Raw genomic sequence first — 17,334 nt, 5'->3', positions numbered from 1 at the left:
GACTGGTTCATTGTGCCAGGAGACTGGTTCAATGTGCCAGGAGACTGGTTCATTGTGCCAGGAGACTGGTTCATTGTGCCAGGAGACTGGTTCATTGTGCCAGGAGACTGGTTCATTGTGCCAGGAGACTGGTTCATTGTGCCAGGAGACTGGTTCAGTGTGCCAGGAGACTGGTTCATTGTGCCAGGAGACTGGTTCATTGTGCCAGGAGACTGGTTCAGTGTGCCAGGAGACTGGTTCATTGTGCCAGGAGACTGGTTCAATGTGCCAGGAGACTGGTTCATTGTGCCAGGAGACTGGTTCATTGTGCCAGGAGACTGGTTCAGTGTGCCAGGAGACTGGTTCATTGTGCCAGGAGACTGGTTCATTGTGCCAGGAGACTGGTTCAGAGCTTGTGCCAGGAGACTGGTTCAGAGCTTGTGCCAGGAGACTGGTTCAGTGTGCCAGGAGACTGGTTCAATGTGCCAGGAGACTGGTTCATTGTGCCAGGAGACTGGTTCATTGTGCCAGGAGACTGGTTCAGTGTGCCAGGAGACTGGTTCATTGTGCCAGGAGACTGGTTCAATGTGCCAGGAGACTGGTTCATTGTGCCAGGAGACTGGTTCATTGTGCCAGGAGACTGGTTCAGTGTGCCAGGAGACTGGTTCATTGTGCCAGGAGACTGGTTCATTGTGCCAGGAGACTGGTTCAGAGCTTGTGCCAGGAGACTGGTTCAGAGCTTGTGCCAGGAGACTGGTTCATTGTGCCAGGAGACTGGTTCATTGTGCCAGGAGACTGGTTCATTGTGCCAGGAGACTGGTTCAATGTGCCAGGAGACTGGTTCATTGTGCCAGGAGACTGGTTCATTGTGCCAGGAGACTGGTTCAGTGTGCCAGGAGACTGGTTCAGTGTGCCAGGAGACTGGTTCATTGTGCCAGGAGACTGGTTCATTGTGCCAGGAGACTGGTTCATTGTGCCAGGAGACTGGTTCAGTGTGCCAGGAGACTGGTTCATTGTGCCAGGAGAAGACTGGTTCATTGTGCCAGGAGACTGGTTCATTGTGCCAGGAGACTGGTTCATTGTGCCAGGAGACTGGTTCAATGTGCCAGGAGACTGGTTCACAGCGCTTACTTCCCTTTGTGTATCACATCTATGAAGGCAACGTGCAAGGAAAGGACAACCCACCTTCCCCCTCTCGCCCTCTTCCCCCTCTCGCCCTCTTCCCCCTCACGCCCTCTTCCCCCTCTCGCCCTCTTCCCCCTCACGCCCTCTTCCCCCTCTCGCCCTCTTCCCCCTCTTCTCCCTCTTCCCCCTCACGCCCTCTTCCCCCTCACGCCCTCTTCTCCCTCTTCCCCCTCACGCCCTCTTCCCCCTCTGCCTTCTTCCCCCTCTCGCCCTCTTCCCCCTCACGCCCTCTTCCCCCTCACGCCCTCTTCCCCCTCTCACCCTCTTCCCCCTCACGCCCTCTTCCCCCTCACGCCCTCTTCCACCTCTCGCCCTCTTCCCCCTCACACCCTCTTCTCCCTCTTCCCCCTCACGCCCTCTTTCCCTCTTCCCCCTCCCGCCCTCTTCTCCCTCACACCCTCTTCCCCCTCACGCCCTCTTCCCTCTTCTCGCCCTCTCTCTCGCCCTCTTACCCCTCTCGCCCTCTTGCCCCTCCCTCTCGCCCTCTTCCCCCTCTCACCCTCTTCTCCTCTCGCCCTCTTCCCCCTCTCTCACCCTCTTCCCCCTCTCGCCCTCTTTCCCCTCTCTCACCCTCTTCCCCCTCTCTCACCCTCTTCCCCCTCTCCCCCCTCTCCAGCGCCGGACCGTATGGCAACAGTTCCTTGTGAGAAAGCAGCCCCAATTTCCAAAAGCGTAACCTAGCTCACAGGCCTGTATGATACCAATTAGCTCACAGGCCTGTATGATACCAATTAGTTTTCTGCTTGCTCTTCACGGCTCAATCAACACTCCATAACTACGTGCATAGATTTTCTTGTTGTATGGAACGTACCAGAATATAGAAGTGTCTGAAGAGTTTCAGTTTTTGCAGATTGATGGCAGCTTTTCCGTCTGTGCTGGAGGCTTCTTGCAGATGTCTAATGGACCTGAAATGAAGAGGATTCAATGTTATTCTTGTTCTGCTTCAAACATTCCCTCAAAGTTATTCACTTTTATCATCCGGAAAAAAAGCTACATGCATAAAATCATACAAGATCATGGAAAGCAAGTAATGAATAAACAAGTAAAGTTAAGCAAAATCACGATGTTTCGTCAATCTGTATGCCTTACAAAAAGACTGGATTTTTTTTTTTAACCAAGACTAGTAAGAAGCCATCTGAACCTACTTTGCATAAAACATATTTTCTTAATTTTTTAGCACAATTTCAATCCAAACATAACAATTCAGAAAATAATAATGAATAGAAATTGCAAACATTTTAGAATATATTTCATTCACAAATTTGTAAGTTTCCAAGCTGAAATGCAATCGTAGGGTCCAGTCTGGGTCAATTAATGTTTGGCCAAACATTCAATCATTTTGATTAAAAAAAACCACAAATTAGTTGCTACAGTTCCGACCCATTCCTCCCTTTCCCCAGTCAGCAAGTGCAGCCCCATAGCTGGCCTGCACAAGTTGAGTGGGAACTATTAGAACGACTGATTACCAGACGACAGGGAAGAGGATGGCGCCACAGCAGAGCAGGTCAACGAGAATGAAGATTTCTTTCCAGGTCATGTAGGACTGGTTGCCCTCCTCGCTCTCCTCCACAATCACCTCCGCCACTCGGTCCAGCACCTGCCATCAGTTAAACACCGGTAAATAACACAACACCTGGCATCAATAAAACACAGGTAAATCACACAACACCTGGCATCAATAAAACACAGGTAAATCACACAACACCTGGCATCAATAAAACACAGGTAAATCACACAACACCTGGCATCAATAAAACACAGGTAAGTCATACAACACCTGGCATCAATAAAACACAGGTAAATCATACACCTGGCATGAATGAAACACAGGTAAATCACACACCGCCTGGCATCAATAAATACAGGTAAGTCATGACAAGTACAGTGTCTGCTATACAAAGCTCCTCTCATGACAAGTACAGTGTTGTCTGCTACTATCATGACAAGTACAGTGTCTGCTATACAAAGCTCCTCTCATGACAAGTACAGTGTTGTCTGCTATACAAAGCTCCTCTCATGACAAGTACAGTGTCTGCTATACAAAGCTCCTCTCATGACAAGTACAGTGTTGTCTGCTATACAAAGCTCCTCTCATGACAAGTACAGTGTCTGCTATACAAAGCTCCTCTCATGACAAGTACAGTGTCTGCTATACAAAGCTCCTCTCATGACAAGTACAGTGTCTGCTATACAAAGCTCCCATATGACAAGTACAGTGTCTGCTATACAAAGCTCCCATATGACAAGTACAGTGTCTGCTATACAAAGCTCCCATATGACAAGTACAGTGTCTGCTATACAAAGCTCCCATATGACAAGTACAGTGTCTGCTATACAAAGCTCCCATATGACAAGTACAGTGTCTGCTATACAAAGCTCCCATATGACAAGTACAGTGTCTGCTATACAAAGCTCCCATATGACAAGTACAGTGTCTGCTATACAAAGCTCCTCTCATGACAAGTACAGTGTCTGCTATACAAAGCTCCCATATGACAAGTACAGTGTCTGCTATACAAAGCTCCCATATGACAAGTACAGTGTCTGCTATACAAAGCTCCCATATGACAAGTACAGTGTCTGCTATACAAAGCTCCCATATGACAAGTACAGTGTCTGCTATACAAAGCTCCTCTCATGACAAGTACAGTGTCTGCTATACAAAGCTCCCATATGACAAGTACAGTGTCTGCTATACAAAGCTCCTCTCATGACAAGTACAGTGTCTGCTATACAAAGCTCCCATATGACAAGTACAGTGTCTGCTATACAAAGCTCCCATATGACAAGTACAGTGTCTGCTATACAAAGCTCCCATATGACAAGTACAGTGTCTGCTATACAAAGCTCCCATATGACAAGTACAGTGTCTGCTATACAAAGCTCCCATATGACAAGTACAGTGTCTGCTATACAAAGCTCCTCTCATGACAAGTACAGTGTCTGCTATACAAAGCTCCCATATGACAAGTACAGTGTCTGCTATACAAAGCTCCCATATGACAAGTACAGTGTCTGCTATACAAAGCTCCCATATGACAAGTACAGTGTCTGCTATACAAAGCTCCCATATGACAAGTACAGTGTCTGCTATACAAAGCTCCTCTCATGACAAGTACAGTGTCTGCTATACAAAGCTCCCATATGACAAGTACAGTGTCTGCTATACAAAGCTCCCATATGACAAGTACAGTGTCTGCTATACAAAGCTCCTCTCATGACAAGTACAGTGTCTGCTATACAAAGCTCCTCTCATGACAGGCCACCTTCCCGAATAGGACACCTTGTTATATTTTGATATTTTGTTCAATTCGAAATGTGCCAAGAAAAAGAGGCAGGAGCTATCAAATCCTACGTATTATTTGACTACGCTCTGAGAACATTGGAAGCCCCCTTTCCTTGAAATCCCCTGATTTCACACCCTGCCCCACCCCACTCCATCTCTCTTTCAACACCTTTTTTTTCAGATGTTCTGCCTTTATAACAGGTGTAAACGTACCTCTATAACATGTGTAAATGTACCTTTATAACAGGTGTAAACGTACCTTTATAACATGTGTAAACGTACCTCTATAACAGGTGTAAATGTACCTTTATAACATGTGTAAACGTACCTTTATAACAGGTGTAAACGTACCTCTATAACATGTGTAAATGTACCTTTATAACATGTGTAAACGTACCTTTATAACATGTGTAAATGTACCTCTATAACATGTGTAAATGTACCTCTATAACATGTGTAAATGTACCTCTATAACATGTGTAAATGTACCTCTATAACATGTGTAAATGTACCTCTATAACACGTGTAAATGTACCTTTATAACATGTGTAAACGTACCTCTATAACATGTGTAAATGTACCCCTATAACATGTGTAAATGTACCTCTATAACATGTGCAAATGTACCTCTATAACATGTGTAAATGTACCTTTATAACATGTGTAAATGTACCTCTATAACATGTGTAAATGTACCTTTATAACATGTGTAAATGTACCTTTATAACATGTGTAAATGTACCTCTATAACATGTGTAAATGTACCTTTATAACATGTGTAAATGTACCTATATAACATGTGTAAATGTACCTCTATAACATGTGTAAATGTACCTCTATAACATGTGTAAATGTACCTCTATAACATGTGTAAATGTACCTCTATAACATGTGTAAATGTACCTTTATAACATGTGTAAATGTACCTTTATAACATGTGTAAATGTACCTCTATAACATGTGTAAATGTACCTCTATAACATGTGTAAATGTACCTCTATAACATGTGTAAATGTACCTTTATAACATGTGTAAATGTACCTCTATAACATGTGTAAATGTACCTCTATAACATGTGTAAATGTACCTCTATAACATGTGTAAATGTACCTCTATAACATGTGTAAATGTACCTTTATAACATGTGTAAATGTACCTCTATAACATGTGTAAATGTACCTCTATAACATGTGTAAATGTACCTCTATAACATGTGTAAATGTACCTCTATAACATGTGTAAACGTACCTTTATAACATGTGTAAACGTACCTTTATAACATGTGTAAATGTACCCCTATAACATGTGTAAATGTACCTCTATAACATGTGTAAATGTACCTCTATAACATGTGTAAATGTACCTTTATAACATGTGTAAATGTACCTCTATAACATGTGTAAATGTACCTCTATAACATGTGTAAATGTACCTCTATAACATGTGTAAATGTACCTTTATAACATGTGTAAATGTACCTCTATAACATGTGTAAATGTACCTTTATAACATGTGTAAATGTACCTCTATAACATGTGTAAATGTACCTCTATAACATGTGTAAATGTACCTCTATAACATGTGTAAATGTACCGCTATAACATCTGTAAATGTACCGCTATAACATCTGTAAATGTACCTCTATAACATGTGTAAATGTACCTCTATAACATGTGTAAATGTACCTTTATAACATGTGTAAATGTACCTCTATAACATGTGTAAATGTACCTCTATAACATGTGTAAATGTACCTTTATAACATGTGTAAATGTACCTCTATAACATGTGTAAATGTACCTTTATAACATGTGTAAATGTACCTCTATAACATGTGTAAATGTACCTCTATAACATGTGTAAATGTACCTCTATAACATGTGTAAATGTACCTTTATAACATGTGTAAATGTACCTTTATAACATGTGTAAATGTACCTCTATAACATGTGTAAATGTACCTCTATAACATGTGTAAATGTACCTCTATAACATGTGTAAATGTACCTCTATAACATGTGTAAATGTACCTCTATAACATGTGTAAATGTACCTCTATAACATGTGTAAATGTACCTCTATAACATGTGTAAATGTACCTCTATAACATGTGTAAATATACCTTTATAACATGTGTAAATGTACCTCTATAACATGTGTAAATGTACCTCTATAACATGTGTAAATGTACCTCTATAACATGTGTAAATGTACCTCTATAACATGTGTAAATGTACCTCTATAACATGTGTAAATGTACCTCTATAACATGTGTAAATGTACCTCTATAACATGTGTAAATGTACCTCTATAACATGTGTAAATGTACCTCTATAACATGTGTAAACGTACCTCTACTGTGAGACCTGCTTCTTGTGAAGACCTGATGTTGACAGATTTGTGGAGGTCTTATCAAGGGGTTCCACCGTACACCAAATCAAAGAATACACAAAACAAACATCTTTTACACAAAACTAGCAAGCCTCTGCCAAGAAAAACAACTCTAGCTACCTGCAGAGGGATGATGATAAGGAAGAGTTTCTTTTCCCTGTCGGTGAGAACGTGTTTGATGAAAGCCCAGCCTGCTCCGATCAACAGCACCGTCACAAACATCAGAGCTCCCCGAGTCCTGGACAGAAGGAAACCAAACACATACAGTCACAAACATCAGAGCTCCCCGAGTCCTGGACAGAAGGAAACCAAACACATACAGTCACAAACATCAGAGCTCCCCGAGTCCTGGACAGAAGGAAACCAAACACATACAGTCACAAACATCAGAGCTCCCAGAGTCCTGGACAGAAGGAAACCAAACACATACAGTCACAAACATCAGAGCTCCCCGAGTCCTGGACAGAAGGAAACCAAACACATACAGTCACAAACATCAGAGCTCCCCGAGTCCTGGACAGAAGGAAAACAAACACATACAGTCACACTGCCTAATGTACAATTTTCTGAAATAACTGTCAGGATTCGCAAGCGTTGTGGAAGAGTTGCGCCCCGCTAAGAAGACCTTGCACCAACAGGATACACGTGGTGGACCGATCAAAACCACGCACTTCGCACAGAAAAACTGACTCCAATGTGTATGTTATCCAATCCATATGATGGCTGTTTCTGTTAGGAGCCGCCATTCACTGGATGGCCTGCAGCGATCGTTAAGCACGCACGTCAGTTTCACACACTGCCGTGACCTCGACATCAAGCAAAACGCACGTGACCTCAGGCAAAACACGTTGTCGGATAACACTCGGGGCAAGCGATCCAGCATTGCCGCTACAAATTGTAAACTGCGATGTGAATATTTTCTAAAGAAATGGGGTATGTCATATCAAGCAGACACTGATTACCCTTGACATTGGTGTCAGTAATTCGCTGCAATCCTTGTTTTAACTGGTCGACCATATGTTTCCTGTTTGTATAATGTTTTGTTTGCAGGGAGCAACCGTCTTCAGCTTGTAAATCTTGACAGTCATTTCCAGAAAACGTCTATTTCAAAGGCATATATCCTGAACAATTCTACCCACCATTTCAGATCTGGCTTTTACATGGGGTGTCCCTTCTACTTGGACCCAGTGACAACTTCAAGGAGAAAGCAGACACAGACAATAGCATCAGACACAGACAATAGCATCAGACACAGACAATAGCATCAGACACAGACAATAGCATCAGACACAGACAATAGCATCAGCTTACTGACAGCACAGACTCACAGGTAAACGATGTACCAGAGAATGGCCCAGGCATCTTCATGGATCCCAGTCTTCTGAATGAAGTACATGTTCACCTGCCAACACACAAAATACACACATCACATCAGGAAATCACATTCCCAAAAAATGTAAAGCCAGAAAGAATGCTTCTAGGCCACAACATCCTCCTCCTGACCCCTACCCCACTCTCCTCTCCCTCCCTCTTTCACTCACACACACACACAGACACACACACACACACACACACACACACACACACACACACACACACACACACACATAAACACATACATGTACATACACACACACACTCTCACTCACACACACACACACACACACACACACACACACACACACACATCAACACATAGACAGACAAGACAGTGTGGCAGGTGGCCACACCATGCTCCTCCTCACCCCATGGAAGAGACAGGACAAGCTCTTGACGAACACCACCACCAGCATCAGGTAGTGAATCTTGTACACGTCCTCCCTGTAACAGTCACATTGTGTTACATTACACACACAGTCACACTGATAAACATCCTTGTAACAATCACACCATGTTACATTACACACACTGTGTTACATCCCTGTAACAATTACACCATGTTACATTACACACACACACACACACACACACTGTGTTACATCACTGTAACAATCACACCATATTACACTACACACATACTGTGTTACAGTGGCGGGGACGTAGCTCAGGAATTTGAGGAAAAAAAGGAAAGAGAGAATGCTGTATGTCCTACAGGCTAAATATTTCGCCTCTTAAGGACAAGATATGGGTTATATGATTCGAGTTTTACGCCCTCACAGTTTTTGACGAGATACACAAGTGTATGCGTGTTTAGGTGGTATTTAGCCATCTGCATTTATGGCAGAATGACCAAGGTCTTTTAGGTGCCATTGTAGTGATACAGGGGTGGGATATGGCTTCTGTTTCTGGGTCTGCACATAAAGTTGACCCGTGTCCGTCCCGGTCTGAATTCGAACCTGCGACCTTCCGATCACAAGTCCAGTGCTCTACCAACTGAGCCACCAGGCCCCCCACGTAGCTCAGTTGGTAGCACCGTGGCTTTGTAGCCAGTTGGTCGCTATCAGCGTGGGTTCGATCCCCACGTTCGGCGAGAGATTTATTTCTTGGAGTCAACTTTGTGCAGACTCTCTTCGGTGTCCGAACATCCCCGTGTGCACACATGCACACGAAAAAGATCCCACGTTCACAGCGAAAGTCTCAGGGCTTGGAAAACACGAAGACAAACATGCATCATCTCTCGTCTCTGATTATCATGATCGTATTTCGATACTTTGACGAGACAAACCCAATGCTGGTGTGTCGAAGAAGACGCCAACAGCGGGCTTGTTCGAGTCAAAGTATCACACCATATCTTCAGCATATTACCAATACCTGTCCCAATATAGGCCAACTGGTTTAAGAGGACGTTAAACCCTAATAGTCAGTCAATGTGTTACATCCCTGTAATACTCACATCATGTTACCAATCTAACCATCACACAGCGTAACACTGCATAAACGTTACTGTACCTGTTGAAATGTGTACTTATTTGTATATGAGCCTGTGACAAAAGGTCGTTCGGTATACCCTTGAGCATTTGCAAAGAAAATAAAATGTTTTCACAAAAGCTTTACTATTTTTGTGTTCGTTTGTTGTTTTGAATATACCCACGGGAGATACATATGACAACATGTTGATGTCTGTGAATCTGGATGTTATTTAAAAAAAAAAGAAAAAAAGTATAAATTATATTCTCTTTGTTTCCCTCCTGAGAACGTGTCCGGTGTGTTCACCTACTTTGTTGATAACAAAAAAATAATCCAAACTCATAAGCACTAATTTTTAGCAAGTAACCACACAACTGAGGTTTGAAAAATACACCCCAGTCAACATTATGGTTAAGCTGTTGTAAATTCGGATGATTTTGACCCAAAAGAATCAGTCAGTCGGTAAGTGTGACTCCCGTATGTCCCACCTATGTGTTTCCCATTTATCTTTTTTTGTTTTCACCTGATCGCTTCCTGGACAAGTTTAAACATGTTTTCCTTTATAAACAACAGTAATAACGATAAAACTATATACTGCATATTGGAAAGTTTGAACTGATCACCGGTATTTTGAAAAAATGTGTGCCGTGGCTGATAGTTTGTCCGAACGTCATGACCAAAGATTCACCGATTTTTCCACTACACAATGCGTAGCTGGTCCGATCTTAGCTTTTGCATAAACCAGAACATGCCGGATGTAAGGAGAGCCTCGCTTTCAGTTCCAAAAATGGCCACACGAACACGTGAAGGTAAGAGACTGTAGTATGTCCGTTTGATTCTAGTTTGTTAATAACATCACGACCGACAAAATCGTCACAACCAACTACTGCTTTGACTATTAATCATAGATTAGACACTTTTCAGAGCTTCTGTTAAATACCAATCGAAAACAGTGACAGAGACGTCTGCAGAGTGTGCAACCCTGTTGTTGTGGTGTTTTAATAACAGAGTTATCCTCTTTCGATTTCTGCTCATTGGACATACTTCAGGGACATGGTTGCATGTGTTTGGCTCATTAAAAATTCCCTTACACTGCAGATAAACATTTATAACAAACTTGAAATGATACAAGAAGGCAATGGGTGTCGATCAAAATATATATTTGAAGGAAACTTTTTCTTTTTTACATTGTAAATGTTCACATTTAAAAGTATGTCCATTGCAGGGTGGTGACAACGAACAGCTGAAATGATGTGTTTGTAACTAATATCAAAAGACATGTTCCTTTTTACATTTACATTAAGTTTTGACTAAATGTTTTAACATAGAGGGGGGAATCGAGACGAGGATCGTGGTGTGTGTGTGTGTGTGTGTGTGTGTGTGTGTGTGTGTGTGTGTGTGTGTGTGTGTGTGTGTAGAGCGATTCAGAGAAAACTACTGGACCGATCTTCATGAAACTTGACATGAGAGATCCTGAGTATGGTATCTCCAGACATATTTTTTTAATTCTTTTTATAAAGGTCTTTGATGACGTCATATCCGGATTTTCGTGAAAGTTGAGGCGGCGCTGTCACGCTCTCATTTTTCAACCAAATTGGTTGAAATTTTGGTCAAGGAATCTTCGACGAAGCCTGGACTTTGGTATTGCATTTCAGCTTGGAGGATTAAAAATTAATTAATGAGTTTGCTCATTAAAGTTGTCATTAAAATCGATTTTTTGCAAACAGATTTAAAATTGATTGCATTGTATTCCTCATCACATTCTGAATCTAAAAATATATACATATGTCATGTTTACTCTTAAAATGTGATCACAATTAACGAAAATAGATTAATTAGTCTTACGATTAAAATTTAAGAAATCGATCCAAAAATGATTTCATCTTATTCTTTATCATTTCCTGATTCCAAAAACATATAGATATGATAGGTTGTATTCAAAACAAGCTCAGAAAGTTAACAAGAACACAGAAAAGCGCGCTTTCCTGCTTAGCACAATACGCTACCGCGCTATTCTGACGTGTTAATTTCACTGCGTTTTCCAAGTGGGAGGTGAGCGATTTCCTTCTCGAGGGGATTGACGAAGCTGGTCTTGGTGAAATATTACAGTGCGTTCAGTTTCATTCCGTGAGTTCGACAGCTTGACTAAATGTATTTTCGCCTTACGCGACTTGTTATTCTTTAATTCTAGGAAAACAACATTGCCATGTGTGTTAGCTGCTACAGAGATATATCTGATGTTTTATATCCAAATCTTGCACATTTCATTTATCAGAATATGTCCATTCCTGTTTAGCGACAACCAACAGCACAAAGGACTGGGTGGCCGAGTGGTAACGCACTTGCGCTCGGAAGCGAATTCGACCCTGGGTCAGGGCGTTAGCAATTTTCTCCCCCCTTTCCTAACCTAGGTGGTGGGTTCAAGTGCTAGTCTCTCGGATGAGACGAAAAATCGAGGTCCCTTCGTGTACACTACATTGGGGTGTGCACGTTAAAGATCCCACGATTGTCAAAAGGGTCTTTCCTGGCAAAATTGTATAGGCATAGATAAAAATGTCCACCAAAATACCCGTGTGACTTGGAATAATAGGCCGTGAAAAGTAGGATATGCGCCGAAATGGCTGCGATCTGCTGGCCGATGTGAATGCGTGATGTATTGTGTAACAAAATTCCATCTCACACACCATAAATAAATCCCTGCGCCTTGAATATGTGCGCGGTATAAATTGCATAAAATAAAAATAAAAAATAAAAATAAATCCCTGCGCTTAGAACTGTACCCACAGAATACGCGCGATATAAGCCTTATATTGATTGATTGATTGAAATGTGTACCCAAGTTCATGCTGTCATATATTGACAATTATTTTGTGTGTTGATTGAAGGAAATAAAGGTATTTGACATAAAAAAAACCCTTGAGGTCAGTTTTGGTGTTCTATTTGATGCGAGTGGAAATAATCAAGAAGTGTGAGTGTTGGTTGTCACAGTGGACATATTACATCACTAGATGAATACCCGCTTCGCCGGGTACGGCTGCGCCGGGAAGAAGTGGATCCGAATACCCGGCTGCGCCGGGGACCCGGCTATGCGCACCGCACAGAGGAAGGGAGATAATCGCGGCTAAAAACACTGGAGAAGATAAGGAAGAGTTACTGGTAGTGGATCCAGACAAAAAAAACAAAATCGGTTCAGCACAAAAAACAAAATCGGTTCAGCGCGCAGCGCTGAGAGCACGTGTTGAAATATCTCATCGACCAGGTTGTGTCCCGGGTGTACCTGAATATGCCCACCAAATTTGAAGCAGATCCATCGAGAACTTTGGCCGTGCATCGCGCACAGACACACAGACAGACAGACACACAGACACTAGTCGTATATATATATATATAGATTATAAACACAATATATTTCGACAATCTTGGATGAAATTTAACAGGGATAGTTATATACCTTTGTGTCAGTAAGTTTTAACTGTTGTTTTAAACTTTGGAGATGTTTTTGCCATTATTTTTTGTGAACTAGTTTGTCTTGTGTCACAACCAACAATCTCAAATTGTTCGACTAACAACTGATAAAATCATGTCAAGTGTTGCTCAAAGTATCTTTTAACACATGTTTCCAGATAGCCAAAGGACACAACTTAAAACATACACAAACTGAACACTTTAAATCTATTTTGGAAATTGTCATTTTCAGTCCTGATTGTCAAGGTGTGTTTACAGACCTGTTTACCCCCATAAGTGTTTTGGAGTAATGCTCAGCCCCAAAAATAGTAATCCTGGCACAAAAATAGTAATCATCCAGCATTCGTCGCCAATTACAACGCACATGACAACTGTGTCTGCGAAATACAAAACACATCAGTCAGTTTTTTTAGTCATCATAATTTCAAAGAAGATCACATCAAAAGCACATGCATCACTGATTCTTATTCTTTTGCTCGTAGTAGGCCTTTTTCAGTGTGTCAAGCGCTTCTCTACTGTACTTGCGCTTGCCGAATGAGTGAGGGCGAGACTTCACCACTAGAAGGCTCTCCAGCGTCTCATCAGACAGACATGATCTCTGGTCAGTCCTGTGCTTTTTCACCCCATTTTGCCATTGAAAAAAACAATGCCAAACATGTGAATTAATAAAAAAATTTAAAAAAAAAAAATTTTTTTTTTACATTTTTGTTATTTATGAAAATCGTAGTCTTGACACGGATAGCGGAATGGCGTATTTTTTGCAGAAAATCGTAATAAATTACGCCAAAATCGTAAGGGTAAACAGGTCTGTGTTTATAACCTGCCCTGTTATATAGTGCTATATGTCTTATGTAAAAACAATGTCCTGTTTGTATTATTGTTATGTACCACGCCTGAATTTCTCTATGAGATAATAAAGTATTCTTATTCTTATTCTTATTAACGACCTTTTGTCACAGGCTCATATCTATCCCTGCCTCTATTTAGCCTGAGTTTAGGTGAGCGTTGATATTGTATATATCTATCCCTGCCTCTATTTAGCCTGTGTTTAGGTGAGCGTTGATATTGTATATGTGACCCTCCACCACGGAATGAGTCGCATGTCACCTTTGCATGATTTTCATATTTTTACATTTTCCTAAAAAGTTTTTTATGCTCTATCCAGTGGTGAAAACCGTTTTAGAAAAGAGCGAAAACTGTTTGAGGTATAAGCCTGTGACTAAGGTGACCCTCACACTGTTACCAGACACTCTCCGGACTTATATCAAGCCTAGCGCAGAACCGCGCGAGGTGACATGCGACACATTTCGTGGTGGAGGGTCACATATATCTATCCCTGCCTCTATTTAGCCTGAGTTTAGGTGAGCGTTGATATTGTATATATCTATCCCTGCCTCTATTTCGCCTGTGTTTAGGTGAGCGGTGTTATGGCAGCTCCCGTCCCAAATGCACTGTCAGTTTTCATGCCTGAAATAATACCGTGGAACCCTGCTTTTAAGACCTTCAACAATGTGACGAAATCAGGTGTTGAAGCAAGGTCCTAGAAGGGAGGAAGTCTTACATTGAGGGGTGTTAAAGGTTCCACTGTACTTTGATGTGCTATAAAATGGTGCAGACATTGGCCTCCACTCACTTTGACCTGTGCAGCACGGACAGCCACGCCACGCCGGCGATGAAGAAGAGGACGGAGAAGGTGAAGTACACGGCGGGCACCGGCATCTCGCCCGCCGTCAGGAAGTTGCCATTGTTGTCCTCTGTGATCATGATCTGCACACAGCCACCAGCCACACCGGTTCAAATCCACGGATGGTCAAATCTCAACATGTTAACTCGCCAGCTGGGCGAGTAACTTCAAGAAAGTCACTAGCCCGCCAGAAATTTTGCTGGGCCGGTACATACCACAGTTGCTGCATCTGATTTGTTTATATGGCTTTAAAACTCAATATTACAAAGTGTTGCATTTGACCAGAATTTTCACTGGCCAGCCGGGCGAGTGTGCAAGGCGGTTTCTACTAGCCCGGCGGATTTATAACTCGCCTGTGGCTGAAAACAGGAGTGAATTAACTAACACAATGAAGAGAATTTCCAAGTAAAATGAGATGTTAACGCAGAGGGTGTGCTACAACTGAAGGTGCCAAAGGAGGTTTCACTGTATAGTGATGGCCAGTTTGACGTTTTTATCCTTTGGACTAAGTAAATCATTCTCCATGAGAAATATTCTCTTGTACGATGGACAATACATGATTTAACTTTCTATTATCTTTCTATCCATACCAGGAACGAATATAACAAGAAGAGCAAACGCTCGATCGAGTCACTTTCGCAGTTCTGAATATTATATGAGGCATCAGATGGACAGGAAGAAATTGCTATTCACAACACAATGAGTCACGTTCACATAAAATTTGAGCCCGGTCACTTTTATAGTTTCCGAGAAAAGCCCAACGTTAAGTTGTGTGTTGCCGAACAGAAAAGGCTAGTTATCTCCCTTGTTTTTCTGATAACGTTCGTAAAAGGCTACAGATGTAAATACTTTGATGTAAAGAATAATCCTACAAAGTTTCAATCACATCCGATGAACTTTGTCAAAGATATAAAATGTCTAATTTTTCCTTTGACGCTGACCTGTGACCTTGAAAAAGGTCAAAGGTCAACGAAACCATCGTTAAAGTGTAGAGGTCATTGGAGGTCACGACTAAACAAAATATGAGCCCGATCGCTTTGATAGTTTCCGAGAAAAGTCCAACGTTAAGGTGGTGTCTACGGACGGCCGGCCGGACAGACTAACACTGACCGATTACATAGAGTCACTTTTTCTCAAGTGACTCAAAAACTATTTTATAATAAAACTAATCAGTTTTGTCCTTCTCCGTAGAAGTTGTTTAAAAGGAGTTAGGCCAAAGTTGTAAGATGACGTTGATATGCAGCACTGACCGTCATGTCGATGCTGGCATCCAGGGCCCGGCCGTAGCGCAGACAGTTGTGGAAAAACAGGTTGTACAGCCCTTCCTCCTCGGGCTTCCTGATGTAGACCAGGAACTGAAACCAGACAACCCACACTTTGTATTTGGTATGCGTATTGTACTTATGGAAATTCCTCAAGAAACTTTGGGCTGTGTGAGGATAGTGTGGTGAGAAGCATGGTGTCAATAATCCTTGAGACATGTGAGAAATGTGTGATGTAGGGTGTACAAAAGCAGACAGCTGAAACAAATTCCTGCATTTTCTCTCTGCATTTTCTCTCTGCATTTTCTCTCTACATTTTTGTGGAAAAGTGTACGAGAAACACACTTAAAGAAATGAAAATACACACACACACACAAAGACACACACATACATGGACGCACGCAAAGTCTAAAACAAAAACTCACACACACAGACTCACATTAGTCTGGAAAGAGCTGTCACCGTTCACATCCAGTGCCACATCCCTCCCCCAACACACACACAATGTCTCACACAGGTCTGGAAAGAGCCGTCACCGTTTACATTCCGCGCCACATCCCTCCCCCCCAACTCACACACAATGGCTCACAAGGGTCTGGAGGGTGCCGTCACTGTTCAGATTCAGCGCCACATCCCCCCCCAACACACACACAATGACTCACATAGGTCTGGAAGGTGCCGTCACTGTTCACATTTAGCACCACATCCGACCCCCCCAACTCACACACAATGACTCACATAGGTCAGGAAGGTGCCGTCACCGTTCACATTCAGCGCCACATCTCCCCCCCAACACACACACACAATGACTCACATAGGTCTGGAAGGTGCCGTCACCGTTCACATTCAGCGCCACATTCTTCACTAACTCTTCCGTATTCCGGCTCGCTGTCGGCGTCATTGTCGCCGTGGGCAACGCCGTGGTGGAGGAGATAACGCCTGGTTTTGCTGTCACCGTCGCTGGCGTGGAGGTCTTCTTTTCCTCCGCTTTATTTCGCGTTAGAGGACTTCCTGTCGACGTGGGGGGAAGGGTGCTGGAGGTCACCACTTCCCGTACCTGAAGAGAAAAGCACACAGTGTTAGACTGTAAGACACTCAAGGCCAAGCAGAGAGAAGGATACGAGAAAGCGCCAGAAAGTGCCTTTGCACAACATGTATATGTGACGTCATCAAAAGTAGCTTTACAATCACACATCTGCCAAGTGCTACATCTTGTGCTTAGCCAAAAACATGTG

General features: G+C 42.4%; 1 protein-coding gene across 1 annotated transcript in view; it reads right to left on the bottom strand.

Annotated features, from left to right (window-relative positions):
* LOC138949528 (protein GPR107-like) overlaps positions 1–17,334 on the bottom strand; it is a 60,212-nt gene that overhangs the window by 22,018 nt on the left and 20,860 nt on the right. The window contains exons 6-13 of the mRNA XM_070321370.1: positions 16,914–17,156; positions 16,088–16,192; positions 14,787–14,920; positions 8,587–8,662; positions 8,170–8,243; positions 6,962–7,079; positions 2,631–2,761; positions 1,976–2,069 (exon numbers count right to left, since the gene is read on the bottom strand). Of these exons, the coding sequence (XP_070177471.1) occupies positions 1,976–2,069; positions 2,631–2,761; positions 6,962–7,079; positions 8,170–8,243; positions 8,587–8,662; positions 14,787–14,920; positions 16,088–16,192; positions 16,914–17,156 (975 nt within the window). The remainder of the gene's footprint in view (positions 1–1,975; positions 2,070–2,630; positions 2,762–6,961; positions 7,080–8,169; positions 8,244–8,586; positions 8,663–14,786; positions 14,921–16,087; positions 16,193–16,913; positions 17,157–17,334) is intronic.

This window comes from Littorina saxatilis, linkage group LG15, assembly GCF_037325665.1.
Source record: "Littorina saxatilis isolate snail1 linkage group LG15, US_GU_Lsax_2.0, whole genome shotgun sequence".
NCBI classification, from domain to species: Eukaryota; Metazoa; Mollusca; class Gastropoda; order Littorinimorpha; family Littorinidae; genus Littorina; species Littorina saxatilis.
The sequence above is the reverse complement of the archived record's forward strand: the minus strand, read 5'-3'. Positions and strand labels throughout refer to the sequence as shown.